Source organism: Xenia sp. Carnegie-2017, unplaced genomic scaffold, assembly GCF_021976095.1.
Source record: "Xenia sp. Carnegie-2017 unplaced genomic scaffold, XeniaSp_v1 HiC_scaffold_14, whole genome shotgun sequence".
Lineage (NCBI taxonomy): Eukaryota > Metazoa > Cnidaria > Anthozoa > Malacalcyonacea > Xeniidae > Xenia > Xenia sp. Carnegie-2017.
This window is the reverse complement of record NW_025813447.1, coordinates 7,248,204-7,266,260: the sequence shown is the minus strand read 5'-3', so window position 1 is coordinate 7,266,260 and position 18,057 is coordinate 7,248,204. Positions and strand designations below refer to the sequence as shown.

The following is an 18,057-nucleotide window of genomic DNA, read 5'->3' as shown; positions in this document are numbered from 1 at the left end:
GGTATTAACACCGATCATATTCACAATACACCAAAACCCATGGCAACGCATTTCACCCCATCCAATCACATTAATCTACCCACTAATCCAATTAGACGCTCTAGGCGTCTACAAGCTAAAAGCACGTGTAAACAGTTATTTACCTCATTCTGACGAAGGCTCGAAGGAACCAGTCGAAAGCTTAATAAAATAATTTTAAAACAATCCGGAGGAAGTTTATACTGTATTCTGTTATTACTAAACATTACAATGGATGAAGACATGTCAGACGTGAACGACGATTCGACTTGTGGCCTCAATCTTGATATTAATAAAGGTGCTTGCGCCATATTTGATGATATATACAACAAAGCCAAACAGGATTTTCGGGAAGATTTGAAAGTGATCAATGAAAACCCTCAAAGGCTCATTTGGAAGGATGAGATGGAACGAGAGAAAAAAATCAGGACTTCTGTTGCTTCCTTTCAGAAAGCCATAAAAGATTCCCTCGTCTCTAGCCACGCAGAAGTAGCAAAGCACATCGAAGGAAGCACCTGCGACTTGTTTTTAGCGTATTTAGACGACAAATTCAATCAACTTCTCGGTGAAGACTTGTTCAGGTGTCTTCTTGATGACATCAAGGAACAGATTGTTAGAAAGATACTTCGTTTAAAAGATGAACTCGAAGAGAAACATACAGAAGAGCCACCGTCAGAGTCAGTCCAGGATGACTGGATCGATGAAACAGATCTGTTTCATCCTATTCACATCCACCATGCATTGCTGTGTTGTCAACTTGCTCGCGATTGTAAAAACCCTGAAAACAGAATGAAGGACCTTGAAGAAATAGAGAAAAAACATTTACTTAGCAATGTTTATGTTTCATATGAAAACATGGACGTTCCTAAATATGTGATGGCAGAATGTGGTAATGTTATCTATGTAAGCTTTAACGGTTTGTCGTCGTTAACTTCACCTGGTGCTGAATCCACATATCGAGGTGAAATCCTTTCGAGTAAGAACTTTAAGTCTTTGCGTTATTTTTTAGTTTTAAGACATTTTAATTTGACTAGTATGCATGATGTGATCCAGCGTTATGATTTCTGCAGTATTTGAACTTGCGTTAACTTAACTAGACGTGCGTGGGACATATGTACAGTCATATACTTCGCTCAGACTACTGTAGAAAAGAACTACATGTTTGTAAATCTAGATCGTCAAACTTGGACTCTGAGGATGACTACCGCTAAGGTTGTCGAAACGTCAGTCAACAACAACAAAAACAGTCCTTCTCAGGACTATGCCAACCTGGACGATCTACATTTACAAACATGTAACGATACTCCCAGGTTCAAACCATTTACTTTAAAAGAACTACAGTAACACGACATTTTCAGTTTCAATATATGGCTTTTTCTGTAAAGCAAAAGCGCTTTATGTTGTAATGACTATATGCTCTCACGAAATCTTTTTTCAGGCGTCAAAAAAGAAGCAGAGAAAATCCCTTTGAAATATTTTGCCATCGCTTTAATACAAAAGAAACGAATTATATTTTCAGGTAAGTGAAATCATCGACGCTATTTTGATTTCAGTTTTTCTCTCTTGGCACGTGAGTTAGCATCTAAAGACGTTCAATTTTTGTGGGGGTTTTTGACATTCAGTGAGTTTGCCGTTTTTAATGTGTTTCTTACATTTATCCATCAAGGACATTCCATTGGTGGCGCCATTGCATCTTTCCTGCTGCTATTTTTGCTGGAAAAATTCAAAAACCAAGGCGAATCATATTTGAAAAATCACCTAAAATGTATTACGTTTGGCCTTATGCCAATAGCGGGCAGCAACTTTAGGGAATACGTGGAGTCGATAAATGGGGCAAACGAGTGTTTCGTTCACATCGTTCAAAAAAATGATATAATTCCCAAACTGTTTGGAGCCGTCAATGGCGCAATAGTGGAAGTAAGTATTGAAATGCATCTGCATGCTCTCTTGTTGATCATATTACACTACCAGATCATTATCACACTACCAAATTTGAAACATGCTTGATTTTATGATGATACCATTTTATACTGTCATATTACTTTTGTGTGACTTTCGACTTTAAATTTTCAGAGTTAATCATGTGCATTTTTCTGTTTTTGGAAAAAACCTTCCACTCTTTATGAGACAAATCACTTTTTGGCGGAGCATGCGTGTTCAAAAATATTCCACAACCAATTTACTATCCTCATGCGAATTTCTTTAGGCATGTTGAATGATGGTAAATACGAAATAGGCATAATTTACATCAAAAGTTTAATCGCTTCTATGTATAAAGGCACTGAACGTTATACTTAAATGAGACTTTGGAGCAAGCTTCAATTAGTGCAATGTAACTTATATATAATTAAGTCTATATTTAAGTCTAGTTTTCGTAGAATATTTACTCTTGTCCTTGCAAAAGGTGTAGCTCGTCTCTATATTAGATTGCAGTGTTTTCTCCATGAGATTAAAAGTTTTAAAACACACTTGAAGTAAAAGCTCACCCACACTCACTGGGTGCAACATAAAAATTGCGCTCTCTAATTAATGGCAAAATCATTTTCCATCGTTGGTAAGGATTTTGCGAATATATTTAAATCAAGCAATCAGTGCCATGAAAATTCCGTCTTGGAATTGTGAGTGAGTTTTGTACAGGCATTAATTCACCGTAACGTATTTCCCCTTGCAGTACCGGATCTAGGGTGTAAGTTACAGTGAGCAGCAACGAGCAAAATAAATTAAAGCTGCTTAGTTTTAAATTCAAAGTACTTGTCACCGTGTTTAAATAATGGCAAATAAATAAAAAATAAATAATTTTCCTTTTGTAGAAGATACTATGGGAGGTTGTAAAGAAAATTATCAATCTACCTTTAAAGACTATACAAACTCAGGTAACATCAGTTTGATTATCATAGAAACGGCCTTGAATTGGAGAAACGGTCAATCTATTATCTATAATTTTACAACCTAGTTGTTTTTTTAATACGTCTTTGCCTCCAAATGTTTCGCCACTGCAATCTTACATAATAACCTTTATTTAAACCAATACGTACATTGTATTACACCGTAGCAATTATTTTTTATCGTCCACTTTTATCAATATGATGTTTAGTTAATTACCTTATTAAATACGAACTTTTGGTTTATTTATGAGTTTGAACTTTACTATGTTTGTAGAGTGACGACATTTATAATAATTGTAAATCAATAATGGACAAAGTTATTGACGGCAGAACTTATGAACTCAGTGTCGTAAATCGATTCAACATTTTTGGGTCTTATTACATTTTGGACACTTCTTTGGACTCAAAGTACACAATACTACCTGCGTCGAATGCTGAAAATTTTTTTAGAATTTGTGATACTGCTAGTGCCTCTGAGCTTCATCGGCAATATTTGATAAACGTAAGTAGATAATTACCAGAAAAGATATTTTAAAGGAGAAAAACGAAACTTAATTAGCTAGTGGTGACGTTAACCATTCATCCCAAAAAATCAATTGAGTGTTTTAATTTTTGTGCAAAACGTCTGGATGAATTTATAGCTATATTTTGACAGAACCTTTGTATTTTGCTGCTATTCTTAGCTATTGTTATAACTGCTACTTATTCTCTTTTCAATTCAAAATTCAACGTTTGGAATACGTTTGGGTGTTTGAAGGCCAAACATTTGAGATCTTTTCGTTACTGAATACTTTATAGGCACAACTCATAAACATTTGAAGACAAGTCAGGATTACTAATTGTTCGAGACTGTTTATCATTCCACTAGGCTCAAATGAATAGTTCGTGTAAGCTTTAATGAAAAAAATGTTCAGTTTCTTTGAGAAGTTCAGACTGAAAATATTTGACTGATGTCAAATAACCGTTGGGCGCATTTGTTGAAATCCGAGATGGAGTCTGAAGACAGACCAACCAATATCCTAGTGAGAATTGTATCTCATCAATGAGCATGCATCAGTCTACCTCACGGTCAACCAGTTGAAATTGCGCAATTGGAGAAAGTATTGAAATGAACAACGTGCGATTGCTGTAAATTATTACTCGCCAGTGACATCAAGCCAGGGACACTGGCTTTATCCAAAGTTTCCATGAAAGCACTAGAAGATTTTCTTTTTCATTCTCGTTTTAAGGGTATCCCAAGCATAGCAAAGGAACAACAACAATTAGAGGAAAACGAAATTCTATTAAAAACTTGCAAACTTTCTCGTGATCTTCTACATGACCTACGACATTCCAACAGAGAAGGCAGAGCTATAAAAAATGTTCTTGTGCCTGTTGGTGAAACTAATCTTCAGATGATTTATCCATCTACTGGTGCTTATGTTGAAGGTGAAATGGGCACATTTCGTTGTCCCCAAGCTCCGATGACATTATTGATAGATGGAAAAGAAAAGCTCCAACAGTTGAGCGAAGAACAGATTGCCGAGCCGACTTCAGGCTCTTCCTCTAAAGTTGGCTGCAGCAGTTTGAATAACAAGATGCTTACGGTTTTAAATGGCTTACGCAGAGAGTTTGAAACATGTAGTACTCTGCTTGTCGCCTTCATGCAATCACAGGTAAAAGTCCCACTAGTGAAAGAAAACAAAAATAAATATGTGGACGAAAAAGTCAACATTGCCAATACATTGGGACTTTCGGTGTGGGGATTGCTTACTACACCGTTTAAGTATTTGAATAACATCACTGACTTGTCCAAAAAGTTTGGTCAATTAGCTATCGAATTCACTCGCCACGCGGACAATTGCTTGGAGTATGTATTTCCAAGCAGAGAGTGCCAATTTCCTGACTACGACCAAAAGTTAAAATTTCTTGTTGGTAGCATGAAGGAAGGAGTTATATACAACGAAAGGTATATCAGTTATTCTCTCGAGCGACAGCTGCAAGACCAATGCAAAAAAAGGAACATTGATCATAACACACCCGTTAGCGATATCCTCCAACAATGGAATGCTAACTTTGAGGAAGAAACTTTGATGCTAGTGCCAGATGAGTATCGGCAACTAGTGGCACGATGGATCAGATGGTCCTTGATGATCAACAATGTTCGAGAGACTTTGGCCAGTCAAACTGCTATCGGTGTTGTGGGACTTGTTAATTCAGGAAAGTCAAAGCTCGTCAGTTCTATTTTCCCCGTCAAGGTATGTTCACGACGCTGTTTGATTGAAAAGCTATTCCCATTAGTCATTTAACAATGCGTAAGAATAATGCTAAAAGTGAAAAGATAGTTGTTTTAAATTATTTGATCGTTAAAGCAGGCAGTTTTGTGTAGCGCATGTTATAAGGAAAAAGAAAAACGAAAGAAGAGGCCTTAAAACAAAACTTTCATTTGCAAAGTGAAGCACAAACTGCACAATGTTGTTTTGTGAGCGAAGTTTACCTATAGACTAGGGGAAAGAGCTTTTGAGCCCATCTTGTCCCTCTCCAGTCATGGCTGTATAGTACTATCTATATAACTGGGGGGGTCATAATCACACATGCATGTTATAATGAATTTGAGTCCCCCTCAATTATCTACTACAGCCCTGACTCCAGCGTCTTAAGCTCTGCCTTAAAATTTCTTAAATTTCTTGATGCAAGTAGAATAATTTATTAATAAGATGGACAGAAAAAATGGATTTTTTGTCAAACCATCAATCGACCATAGGTGAAGAAGGAAATAGAGGGGGAGAACCCTCTTAAAGTTGGTCATTGGAGGGGGCTTAGCCCACCCTGAAAATGAAGGTTAACATTCCAAAATCTACTAACTACTGACATTGTACTAGAATACGATGCTGACAATAATACGATGCTGACAATGAACCCAATCGTTCCGGTTGTCAGTTAAATTTTGTTTTGTGTAAAATGTTGATTGTGACATACTTGATTGTTGCATTGCTTGTACGATGTGTATCGTTATGAAGTACAACTAAATAATAAAGACTTCACAACTTGCTCCAAGTGCTGCGTTTGTACAAGGCTCTGGAATATTTGAAAACTACATAGCCCCTTAAAGCTTAAAGGAATAAAGGTTTTGTCAACTAATCATCGATTTCAGCACCCTAATTTAAATCTGTTCCTACGCCACTTCTACTTCTACATTATTAGCAAGTCAACCTTTGGCTCACTGCTCTCCGCATTAAAAAATGCCTTTGATTGAACATGAGCATTCTCGATGGTTTAAAGCATATAATATACAAAAAAAAATTAAAACCTTCAAGAAATTAACCTATTGTAAAATTTCAATGCCCGATCACTATGCTAATTCTACTGCTGTGTGTTTTTTTTGTTAATTTCTGTGGACAGAAAAAAAACGCATGCAGTACTAAATAAGCGGGCTGGCAACGCAATCAATTGTATATTATTTAGAAGCTAATTACTGGTATATGTAATGCAGTGCTTATAAGTCAGCAAAGTTCCATTGTTTATGGGCTCAAATACATTTCTTATTGATGTTGTACAGACGGTGATTGGGACAACCGATCGAAAACGTACCACCGTTCCGTTAATTTACAACTTGCATGAACATATCAAAGGTTTGGACGTCGTTGATTTTCCTGGTGTGGATGATCGTGATGAGTCAACTCCCGAAATGGCAAAATTGTTGTTAAGTTTAACTCGGATTGTTGTGTTCGTGGTCGATTACAGGTATCATTGTTTTGATGCTGTGAAAGAGCTGTGTTTGGTTAAAAACTCTCTTCTCATGGTACTTACGCAATGTTATTAACTTTTCAATAACATTTTTAGAAAGGCTCATACAGAATCAACAAAACAATGGCTTTCTATACTTGAGGAAGAAAACGTTCCTGTTCTTGTTTGCCTTACATTTGCTGACAAACTTTTTGCCGAACTATGGGGAGACAATTGTGATAATAATATAACCACAATAAGAGCTGAAATGCATCGTGAACTGGAGGTAGGAAAATGATTCCTTGCCTTTTTTGACGCAAGATAGTGAAAATTGATTGCTTCTATTTAGAAAATCAAAAGCAAAATTGGGTCGTCAGAAAAAAGTCATCAGCGTGACTTTACACTAGCTGTGTTGGCTTTTAACAACGATTCCAAACTCAATTCTGACGAGGGGAAAGAAAAGTTACGTCAAGTTGGTCTTAGTGATGAATTATACGTGGGTCATTGGATTGCAGCGAAATTAGAAGATCAATACGAATCACAAGATCTCTCACAAAATCTCCTCAAATACTTACGGGAAAAGAAAAGCAGCACGTTAAAGTCGCATTCATGCAAAGTAATTTTAAATGTTATTTGGAATATCTTTCTTTGTGTAACACATCGGAGTTGTACATATATATAAACAACAACATGTAGCTTAATGCACAGCACCACGATAAACTCATCGTGTTTACTTCACCTTAACGGATATATGCAGTGTTGCCGTGTTGGTAAATAATGAAAATGCTGTGGTCTGCTAACTTCGCTGTAGCAGCATGCTGCCATAAACGGCCAATGCGTTTATACCAATTTATTCAATAGGTCTTTTTCACAAGTTTGGAGAGATCAATTTTTACAATCATTTATTTTTTTCTTGGGCATTTTTATGTTTGCTTGTCATTTTTTTGTTAAGAATCCACCGAATAATGTATATTTTTCTTTAAATTCCATTCTTCATGTTTGAGTTTATTTTGTTAAAATTGGCCTATTTTCATTCCAGCGCACAAGAGAAGAGCAAAAAGAAGAAATTGTGAAGAAACCCAGAAATGAAGTTTAGTAGGCGTATTGTTTGTATAATGCTTGATTGTAAAATTATCATTTTTGGCAGTTTTTTGTTCTTTTATTTTTTTTAATACTTGTCCACATGTATGAATTGTTCCTAGTTATATCATGATAAATCTCGCTTTAGCTCAAACGAAAAAAGTCAACTCTTTTTTTTTAACCACACGTTAACAATGTTAAATGTCAGATCGTAGCTAACGAAAGCAGTTTGTGGTGACCAGTAAAGTTAATTTAGTAAAGACACGTTTAGTGAACAAGACCTGCTATGTATGCATACTACAGCTATTTTTTATGAACTTGCCAATTTTGGTATTTATAGTATAATCGAAAGTTGTTTTGTGTGATATTGTGTCTTATCATACGAGTATTGAAATTTATGAGCAACAAAGCGGTGAAGTAAAAATGATATGCCTAAAATTTCCGAGGACCTGATTGTATATATCATTTTCTTCACTAGTGAAAAACGTCGTATCTGCATTCTGGTTGCTTATATCATTTTTCTCACCAGTGACAAAATGCATCCAAGTTTTACCGCGAATGATAAACAGCATTAAAATTAAAGAAAACAAAACAATCGTTTTTGATTTTATTTATCGATGGCTTTGCAATTTGCCAAGACACTATCCGTAAGCGAATTCAATAAGTAATTTTTTTGTTTCTTATTTCATAACTTCCCGGCTCGTCCATGCAGTTGAGTTAACAGTGGAATAGGTATTCGTTTGTTTGCATTGTGCGTTTCATTAGTTGTCATTGAACTAAGAACTAAATAGTTCATTGGGAAGTCAGGAAAGTTGTTTATAGGCGAGCGAATAAAAATTTTGTTAATAATTTTTATAGTCTTCAATTTTGATGGATTTGTTTGGTATATTTTTATGGTTTCTCTTATTTACTTATTCGGTTTTATAGTCCGTTGCCTGTGGCCTCAAAATGTCCTTAGAAATAAAGTTTCGTAGCCACCATCGCGGTGCTAAGTTTTATGAGCGGTATTCTATAGTTTTCGACATACTGAATTGGAATTTATTTTTTCCCACTCACCAAAACCCGCAGTTTTTTAGAATTTTGACGATGAAGATCGCTCCCGTTTTGTTGTTTAGGCGACCTTTTTACATAAAGTATAGCAATACCGCTCTTATTTTGAGCCGAGTCGTGGGCTCACAGTATTTAGAGAGGTAAACAAAGCGAAACACAATTTTCTTGTAAGAAAGATTATACAAGTTGACAGAATATTGAAGCTTGCTACAAGGCCAAATCAATTTACGAATTATTTAATAAAGAGGTGTTATAATACGAAGACAAGGTTCAATCGAGAAAGATGTGAAATCGTGATGGTACTTGTTAATTTTCACTGTTCATTTACTTTATTGTCACTTGAGAATTCTTCGTCCGTAATTTTTGCATAAAAAGCACTCCATACACATCTGTTTCCTATTCTTCTGTTGTATTAAAGCACGAAAGGCATTGACAGAGTTCAGTGCAAGAAATGGATGCTTTCTTACACGAACATCTATTTTTTTAAGCAACCAGCAGTGCATTTACGTACAATTGTAAATATTTAGCACATCGATTGGTGCACAACTGCCATCTATCCAATCAATGGAGATAGAATGTTTTATGCAGTGCGGTGATCATATCTCATTTAATTTCAATGGAGATAGACTTATTTTTGTCAATTTTCCATCCATGGTTGGACGTATTTGGCGGGGCACAGTGACGATTTCCATATTGCTGCTTGGTAATTGGCACGTTTGATGTGTTTCTCCAGAAAATCTTCATTAGGAGGCAAGTTGTACCTAGCCATGTTAATGCCAATGCCAGAAATTTAGTGGTAAATCTTACATTTTACCTCCTCCAGACTCTTGTGAAGTTCTTTAGTGCTGACAAAATATTCTCCAAGTTCTCGAAGAGCTATGACAGCTTGGGCATCTTCTGACAGAAGCTTACAACTGAACACTTTACTATGTCCATAAAACAAACTGGTTGTGTGGTTGTGTCAGAGCGTACCATTAAAAGAAAATGAAAACTAATTATTTTCATGTAAAAAGGTCGCCTAAACAGCAAAACGGGAGCGATCTTCACCGTCAAAATTCTAAAAAACTGCGGGTTTTGGTGAGTAGGAACAAAGAAATTCGAATTCAGCATGTCGAAAACTATAGACTATCGTTCATAAAATTTAACACCGTGATGGTGACTACGAAAGTAAATGTTTTGAGGCCACAGGCAACGGACTATTATTTGAGTTGTTTTGGAAAATTGTGAAAACTGCAAAATGGAAAAATTTGATCTTAATACTGAAAGTAGGAGACGAATTCCTTCACAGCACGCCTTCACATTGTCGTTACGCATGAAACCTATCAAACTTTCTTTTCTCGAATAATTAAAAGTACCCAGCTAAGCAGAAAGTTAAATTTCGTGTTCATGGTTGGAATTAACTAAAAAGCTACTGCCTTACAGCAAAAAGTTTGTCGGCTAGAAAACGCTTTCTCTGACTTTGCACGTTTTGAAAAGTTTCCTCAAATCGTTTCACAATGGATGAAAGTGATCTCTGCGAAGAGAAAGATTTGAATGCTTGCCTTCCTCTTGATATTGATCCAACCGCGCTGAAGATCTTTGAGGACATATTTAACAAAGCGATACAACCTCTTGTCGCGCCTTTGACAAAGATAAAAGAAAATGAATTTGGGCTCATTTGGAGCAACGAAACTGAGCTCAACCAAAAAGTCAAACCGCTTTCGATGGCGTTTCAACAAACCTTAAAGGATTCCCTTGCTTTGAGGCATACGGAAGCTGCAAAGCACATCAATGGAAGCACCTGCGACAAGTTTCTTGAGTATGTATACATTGAGCTGGACAAATCCCTTTTCGGTGAAGAAATGTTTAAGTCTTCCCTTGTCGAAATCAAGAAACAGATCGAAAAAAATATACTGAGTTTGAAAAAGACCCTTGTAGCTAAGAATGAAGAAGAAGCAGAACCTTTATCTGATCTCGAAACCATGATAGCTAGAACAGCTCTTTTCGATCCTATCCACATTCACCATTCTTTACTTTGTGTTCATCTCGCGTACAATTGCAAAGACCCCGAATATAGAATGCACGACCTTGAAGAATTGGACAAGGAACATTTACTTAGCAATGTTTATGTTTCTTATGAAAACGAGGACGTTCCTAAATATGTGATAGCGGAGTGTGGTGATGTTATCTACGTCAGCTTCAAAGGATTGTCGTCGTATACAATCCCCAGAATTCAAAATACCCATCGAGGAGGAATTTATTCATGTAAGTCAGGGTGATTGAAGTTTAACTGTATCATTGCTAACGGTAAAAAAACCGTCGAGATATTATGTTTTCTATCGGTGCAGCAACAGATGACGAATAAGACTCTTTTGTGCAGGCGCATAAATAAGAAGTAACTTTACACGAATATTTTACAAATGATTTTGAAGCAAAGATGAAATGTTTCGTTTTTTTTTTACGTGAACGGCATTTCATGTACTCATATTATATTTATCTTTTTGAAGATGTGAAAAAGGAATCTGAAAAATCCTCTGAAGTATTTCGCAAGAGCATTCATGCAACAGAAACGAATTATTTTTTCAGGTAAATGTGCGAAATGTATACATACAAATAAAGACCATTAATTTGGGCTTCGGAGCATAGATCCAGTCTTGAGAAAGGGCTTTTATTTGTGTTTTACCTTGAATTATTCGCAACACATGCGTAGGCGTTGCATATTTCTGCATTTCGCAGATACCTGTATGTTTTAAATTGCTTCCTTGTCGTAACAAAAAAAATGGAAAAACTATTTAGAGCATCGTGGAAAAATTAATATAACATACACATTCATGTAGAATAAAATACTGTTTTACCAATGGCGTAACCTGCCTGCTTATTAGGCCTGCTCTGTGCACTGTGCAGGCACAATGGTCTTAATGATCTTAAATTTGCTTAGCAAGACTAAATTTTGCGGGCTGACTCGCACTGAACGTCCAATATAGCGAAAATGCATTACACGTGATTTGCTTATTCCTCATTAAGGGCACTCAAGTGGTGGAGCCATCGCATCTTTAGTTCTGATCTTTTTGCTGGAAAAATTCAAAGAGCAAGGTGAATCGTATTTGAAAGATCACCTCAAATGTATTACGTTTGGTCTTATGCCATTGGCGGACAGTACATTCAAGGATTATGTCGAGTCAATACCTGGAGCAAAGGAATGCTTTTATCATATCGTTCAAAAGGGTGATTTTATTCCAAAGCTATTCGGGGCATTAAACGGTTCATATTTGGAGGTAAACTACAAGTATTATGTTGGCATTCTCTAGCGGTTTAAGATTTCGTTTACTGTTTCTCAGGACCGACTTGATTGTGAAAATAATTATGTAAAAAATTAAAACGCCTCTTCTTTTTGTCGAACTATTGGCAATACAAGTATATTTTACAGTTATCAAATAATTGGTATATTCTTGTTGCTGAATAAATCTCATTTAGAACGAGCTGTGGAATTTAGTAAAGAAAATAACAGAGAAACCGTTGAAAATCATTCAACAAAACATAAAGGTATATAAAATATTTTATCGTCACCATGTTTTCGCGCAGCCATTGAATTTTTTTGTATGGGATTACAAGGAACTTAATGCAGCATGTCACACACAGATGAATAAAACCCCCCACTCCCTACCACCCTTTTTTTGTTTTTCCCAATTGTCTCGTTATACGTCTCGAGATATTATGCTTAAAATGAATTCTCAGTTTTTTGGTAAAAATCGAGTTTAATTACTTGTGTCTTCTTTTTCCCCGTCAAAGAGTCTTGGCATCTTTATCTCTTTAACCCAAATTTTGGTCTTTTGTCTTGCTTGATGTCCCTATACCGTACAACATTGCTGGTCCAACTTCTATTTTCTCTTTTCGTTCTTGCATGAATTAAACAAGTGTTTTTTGCTTTTGTTCAAAACGTTGACGACCATCAATCTTATAAAATTTTTTACGGACCGTTTTTCATAAATTGGAGTTGTCATGCCACTACCTCACCCACTTCTATCCCCGCTTGTTACGTCCCCATATCTATGTATAATTTCTTCTTATGACCTAGCTGTCTATCATATAAGGTGCAAGGATGGGCTCGGGAATGTCGACTGTAATACTTTCTTTTCACCCACAATGTTTCTACTTTTCCTAGGCAATTTGGATGGATTTAGGTAAAATGATTCTTGATTTTTTTGAAGACTCCAATCCGATGGCGAACAGCTTCATCACATTCCGCCGTTTGGACATCTTTGGATCATATTGCATTATTGACAATTCTTTAAAGGATGTAAAATATACAATTTTGCCTGCATCTAAAGCTGTCAATCAACTAAAAATAATTGATCACTCATTGGCTGAATTAGGTCGGCAATACGTCGTTAATGTAAGAGTCTTCAGAGGCGAAACTAGAACGTTAATTGCAAATTCATATATTCCGTTGTGCCCTACTGATTTATTTTGAAAGTGAATTGAAAAGTATGGTAAAACTGAGTAGATGAATATACCCCCAATTAACGTTCTAGTTACGCCTCTGAGTGTATTTTATACATATCCGAATGATACGACTCAAGCACTGCCCACATGGAATGGGAATTGTCATTATGTTGTTATTTTAATATTTGTATCACATTTGTATTCTCAGCATAGTTTTGAGAGATATATCCACGAGGTTGAGCTGGCTTTGCTTCAAAGTCTTCCTGATCTCAAGCCATTCAAAGAAAATACGAAATGGGCCACAGCATCAAATAAAATTGTCCCCGACGTAACTGGCGTTCGTTTCGAAAATATCGGTGAGGAGGTCATCATCAAAGTATTTGGGAATGAGATGTGGTTCGTGTATCAGTTATCCATCGAGAATGTCGAATTTCCTGGTAGGAATCTACCTGTAGACGTTATGAAATCTTCTGGATCAGAAATTCAGACAACAATCAAAGTAAAGAGCATTTGCCACGAAGATCAAGTTAACGTTCGTTTGAGAACGCATTTTCAATGCAGCAAACATCTCCCTGCATTCCAGGTTAAAGCAAAAACCACGGTTAGTAAAAAGGTTATGTTGATTTCCTAAAACCAATTTTAACTTTATATTTCAATTCATAATTGCTTTTTAGACGTACACAGTCACAAAAAGGCAACAGCAACTTGCAAAGCATCGTCCCAGCGAGATAATTGAATTGGCGTATCTCAGTGCTCTGTTGGAAAAACGTCATGACGCTGATAGATCTGTCAGAATGAAATCCATCCAGGACTTTTTTAAGAACGCTGTATCAGTGGTGCCAATTGAAAGTCTTTTTTATGCTATGGGAGAAAGCAGCTTAAACGTTATGTTAGACTGCTGTGAAATAGTTTCCGCAGGCAATATCGATCTAAAGACATTGGCTGTCTCTGGTTTTTTAATGAAACCACTAAAATTGCCTTTTTTCGCATACGTCATGGACTTTCATGCATGAAAGCATTGCCTTCCGATGTATCTTTTGAAGAGAAATACAATTTTTTCGTTAATCGATTTTATAAAACACCGACTTCATGCAAATCGCCCACATGGAAACGGAACAGATTAATTTTTTTTGCTCAAGAAAATACGGAACTACGACACAATCCTATGTTGCGATGGGGTGATATTAAGTACTTACTGAATAAGACTAATGCACTCCTTGTTTCTCTTCTTCATGAAGACGTTCCTCGACCAAGATTCGGAGGAAGTGCAAAAAGAACAACTTTTCCTGCATGCGAGACCGACCTACAGGTGATTTATCCATCTTCGGATAAGTTTGGCGAAAGCAAGACAAAGATTCGTTGTAGTAAAGCTCCAATCACATTGCTAGTCGATGGTAAAGAAAGACTCCAACAACTGGGTGAAAAACTAAATGTGGAGAGCTCCTTTTGTAACGCGAATAACGAGATGCTGAACGTTTTAGATGACTTGCTTATTGAGTTTGAGACTTGCAATGCTCTACTTGGTGAATTCATGCAATCCCAAGTTCACATCCCTCTCGAGCAAGCTGGTAACGACAAGTACGTTGATGAATTTGCCAGACACGATGCCAACTCAAGGGGTTTGTCTGTGTGGGCATTGTTGATTGTGCCGTTTAACTATTTGCAGCAAATGGTAAGATCATCTGGAAGGTTTGGAAAAATTGTCATTGAATTCTCTCGTCGCATTAACGATTTTCGGGAGTACATATTTCCTTCCGAGGAACTCGAGTTTCCTGACTACGACGAAAAGTTAAACTTTCTTGTGGGTAGCATGAAGAAAGGAGTTACATGCAACAAGAGTTACATCAGTTATTCTCTCGAACGGCAACTTGAGCGCCAATGCAAGAAGAGGAACATTTTTCACAACACTCCAATTGAAAATATTCTTCAACAATGGAATGCTAACTTTGAGGAAGAAACTTTGACGCTAGTGCCATATGAGTACCGTCCACTGATTGCCCGATGGATCAGATGGTCATTGATGATCAATTACCTTAGAGAGAGTTTAGCCAAGCAGTGCGCAGTCGGTGTTGTGGGACTGGTTAATTCAGGGAAATCAAAGTTTGTCAGCTCCATGTTTGAAGTACAGGTAAGAACTTCTGTTACTTTTTCTGAAATAAAATATGCTTCATGAAAATACCCCCATAATATTGATCTTTTGAAACATTTGTTTTGAGAACATCCATGAAAATTGATCTTTCTACGTTAGACAGCGAGTGGAACAACTGATGAAAGACGTACCACAATTCCTTTGATTTATAACTTGGATGAACACATCAAAGGTTTGGATGTCATTGATTTTCCTGGTGTTGATGATCGTGATGAGTCAATTCCGAAAATTGCTGAATTGCTGTTTTGTTTGACTCGGATTGTCGTATTTGTTGTCGATTACAGGTGACGAAGCTTTTCTTGAAATACTTTTTTCAACCAAAAATATTTCCGTAAATTGTTTTGATTCCCGTCATATAAGGTGTCTTCTCAACACATGTTTGATTCATAGAATTAATAAGCTGATAAAAAGCCTCCTGGTGACGAATGATATTATGTACACCTTTTTTCAACTTACCTACTTTTGAAATCGACATTTTGTAAAAAAATTTTATCTGAATTACTGAAGGCAGTAAGAGCTTGTGAGCATTCTATGTCAGTATATGAAAATCTCGCCGTTTTAGGAAAGTCCATACAGAATCAACGAAAAAATGGCTTTCCATACTTGAGAAAGAAAATGTTCCCGTTCTTATTTGTCTAACATTTGCTGATAGACTCTTTGCTGAATTAATGGGGAAAGGAGGTGATTGTGGCATGGAGACAATAAAAGCCAGAGTGGAGAGTCAATTGGAAGTATGGTTTGCATAAGATATATTTATGAAAGATCTACAGTAATTTTTGATCACAACCACCTTACTTTTTACAAAATGTCTTAATGTAATGCACTCAAGAAAAATACACACTGGACCTAAGGCAGAATTCTACCTTAGCATTGTTCGACCGAAATTTGAAATCTTCAACCAAAATAATTGAAGTTTTATTTTCACGGTTTTTACCTTCACTTTGATTAAGAGAACATAAGTACGCAGAATACAATGAAAGTTACAATCGTGAATTTCTCACAACACCTTGGTTTGTAGTGACTATTTATCACACAAATGACCATAGTTCGACCCCTTAAACTACCACTGTCTGTTTTTATTCAGTGCATCAAGACTAAAATTGGATTACCAGAAAGCGGTCATCAACGCGACTTTAAACTGGCTGTGTTTGCTCTTGACAATGATTCCAAACTTAATTCTGACGAGGGGAAAGCAATGCTACGTAGAGTTGGTCTTTGTGATGAACTTGACGTGGGCCGTTGGATTGCGGAGAAATTAGATGATGAATATGAATCACACGAAATCTCACAGAATCTTCTCAAATACATAGAGAACAAGAAAAGCAGTACTATAGACTCGTGCAAGGTTGGTGCATTATTCAATCTAAAATGATGTGTCGAAATTGAAAAGGGTAATCATTTAAAGGAACTAATTTAGTTTGCATTAAAATCAATTGTGATTACGGTATATTACTTATAAAGGACCATGCCCCAATGACCGATTTTGTGCAGTATGTATTATATTTAAGATAAAAGTTGATATATTTGTTAATATAACATTGTGCCACTTCTTTGTTCATCATGAGGCTAATTACTGGAAAATTATTAATTTAATACAGGTTATGTATAGTTTAATGTGTGATCTTTGAGCGAGTTGAAATGGAAAAGCTGAGCTTGATTCTTGCTAGGATCTTCACAGTCCATTTGCAATAATGTGTGCTCGAGCCATGCACTAACATTAAGTAGCTATGGCTTTTCTCTAATTTTCATTTAGATATGATCTTGTGCGTAAGATAAACTGTTTACAACATTTATGAACAGTATGATTCCTCTTCTTATATGTGGCTTGCAAAAGAATGTTTTATCAATGATCATTTTTGCTATTGCACGTGGACTCCAGCTAGGATTAGCGAATGTTTTTGGTGTAATCAAGGAGGTTTTCTTTGTGGAATAGCTTGGCCATATTTTGTGTAGAAATTTTTGTGAATCAAAATTAATTATAACATTAACAATTAAGAAAATGTTCATTCAAAAACAATGAAGATGTATTTTTAATGAATGCGTAGAAAGAGTGAGAACTTCTCAAAGTGTTTGGTATTGCGCTTTATTTAAAATTCATATTTATACAAACCGTTTTCATACTGGTTTTGTGTCTATGCTTCACTTTCAAGCTCGTCATTCTAGCTTCTCCATGTTACTATGGATTCATTTATCTGTCTAGTCAAATAAATCTCTAAATTTACTTCCTTTTTTCTTGTTTGTATTTACATCATCATAACACAACAGGTTCTTCTATTAAATTTTAAAATTTACATTACACAGAGAAATAACTGACGAGATACCAGCAAATTACCACAACATACAATCACTTGCGAAAACGTCTCTCTCAACATCTGATTTTGCATTTTCTTTCGTGTTTGATTTATATTCCATATACATGGATCCTTTTTTAGCAGTTAGCTACTTTTGCATTTAGTCAAATTCAAATTTCATTTTTTAGTTTTCTTTAGCAACATCAGGAGAGTATAGTATCGACAAATGTATTTACTGTATTGACAAATTTGCCACTAAACATAAGAAACCATTATCGAACTACTTAAATTTCTGTGTATTTGTCGTCTTGTTCTTCTTTACTTGTGTTTCATATCTGTCTTATTTTTGTACATTCTTTTGTGATTTTTTTCTACACTATAGTGTTAAAAAGCCAAACATTCTAGCAAGGCTAAAACGAAATTCTGAAAAGATTACCATTATTCATTTCTTTGGAAA

General features: G+C 36.0%; 3 protein-coding genes across 4 annotated transcripts; all 3 read left to right on the top strand.

Annotated features, from left to right (window-relative positions):
- Positions 1 to 1,749: 1,749 nt before the first annotated feature.
- Positions 1,750 to 3,417, top strand: LOC124435172. Its single transcript, XM_046985121.1, has 3 exons — positions 1,750 to 1,935; positions 2,829 to 2,891; positions 3,178 to 3,417. Exons 1-3 carry the CDS (start codon positions 1,801 to 1,803, stop codon positions 3,415 to 3,417), a joined length of 438 nt encoding a protein of 145 aa, XP_046841077.1. The 5' UTR covers positions 1,750 to 1,800.
- Positions 3,418 to 4,032: 615 nt separating this feature from the next.
- Positions 4,033 to 8,280, top strand: LOC124434327. The gene is made up of 5 exons (XM_046984212.1): positions 4,033 to 5,140; positions 6,442 to 6,626; positions 6,726 to 6,894; positions 6,958 to 7,224; positions 7,648 to 8,280. The coding sequence occupies exons 1-5, from the start codon at positions 4,091 to 4,093 to the stop codon at positions 7,702 to 7,704; spliced, it is 1,728 nt and encodes a 575-aa protein (XP_046840168.1). The 5' UTR covers positions 4,033 to 4,090; the 3' UTR covers positions 7,705 to 8,280.
- A 5,874-nt stretch (positions 8,281 to 14,154) lies between these two features.
- LOC124434378 lies at positions 14,155 to 17,363 on the top strand. 2 transcript variants are annotated; one of them, XM_046984267.1, is made up of 5 exons: positions 14,155 to 15,288; positions 15,409 to 15,593; positions 15,872 to 16,040; positions 16,394 to 16,654; positions 17,063 to 17,363. In XM_046984267.1, the coding sequence occupies exons 1-5, from the start codon at positions 14,170 to 14,172 to the stop codon at positions 17,066 to 17,068; spliced, it is 1,740 nt and encodes a 579-aa protein (XP_046840223.1). In that variant the 5' UTR covers positions 14,155 to 14,169; the 3' UTR covers positions 17,069 to 17,363. The 2 variants fall into 2 exon arrangements, with proteins under 2 accessions (XP_046840223.1, XP_046840222.1); XM_046984266.1 differs by having other exon boundaries at positions 16,394 to 17,363.
- Positions 17,364 to 18,057: the final 694 nt, after the last annotated feature.

Excerpts from the sequence above, each read along its gene's own strand:
- LOC124435172 (XM_046985121.1), top strand. The coding sequence starts at position 1,801 with ATGCCAATAGCGGGCAGCAACTTTAGGGAATACGTGGAGTCGATAAAT. Across the intron at positions 1,936-2,828 it reads TCAATGGCGCAATAGTGGAA|AAGATACTATGGGAGGTTGT; the intron begins GTAAGTATTGAA and ends TTCCTTTTGTAG. Across the intron at positions 2,892-3,177 it reads TAAAGACTATACAAACTCAG|AGTGACGACATTTATAATAA; the intron begins GTAACATCAGTT and ends CTATGTTTGTAG.
- LOC124434327 (XM_046984212.1), top strand. The coding sequence starts at position 4,091 with ATGAAAGCACTAGAAGATTTTCTTTTTCATTCTCGTTTTAAGGGTATC. Across the intron at positions 6,627-6,725 it reads GTGTTCGTGGTCGATTACAG|AAAGGCTCATACAGAATCAA; the intron begins GTATCATTGTTT and ends TAACATTTTTAG. Across the intron at positions 6,895-6,957 it reads AAATGCATCGTGAACTGGAG|AAAATCAAAAGCAAAATTGG; the intron begins GTAGGAAAATGA and ends GCTTCTATTTAG.
- LOC124434378 (XM_046984266.1), top strand. The coding sequence starts at position 14,170 with ATGAAAGCATTGCCTTCCGATGTATCTTTTGAAGAGAAATACAATTTT. Across the intron at positions 15,289-15,408 it reads GCTCCATGTTTGAAGTACAG|ACAGCGAGTGGAACAACTGA; the intron begins GTAAGAACTTCT and ends TTTCTACGTTAG. Across the intron at positions 15,594-15,871 it reads GTATTTGTTGTCGATTACAG|GAAAGTCCATACAGAATCAA; the intron begins GTGACGAAGCTT and ends TCGCCGTTTTAG.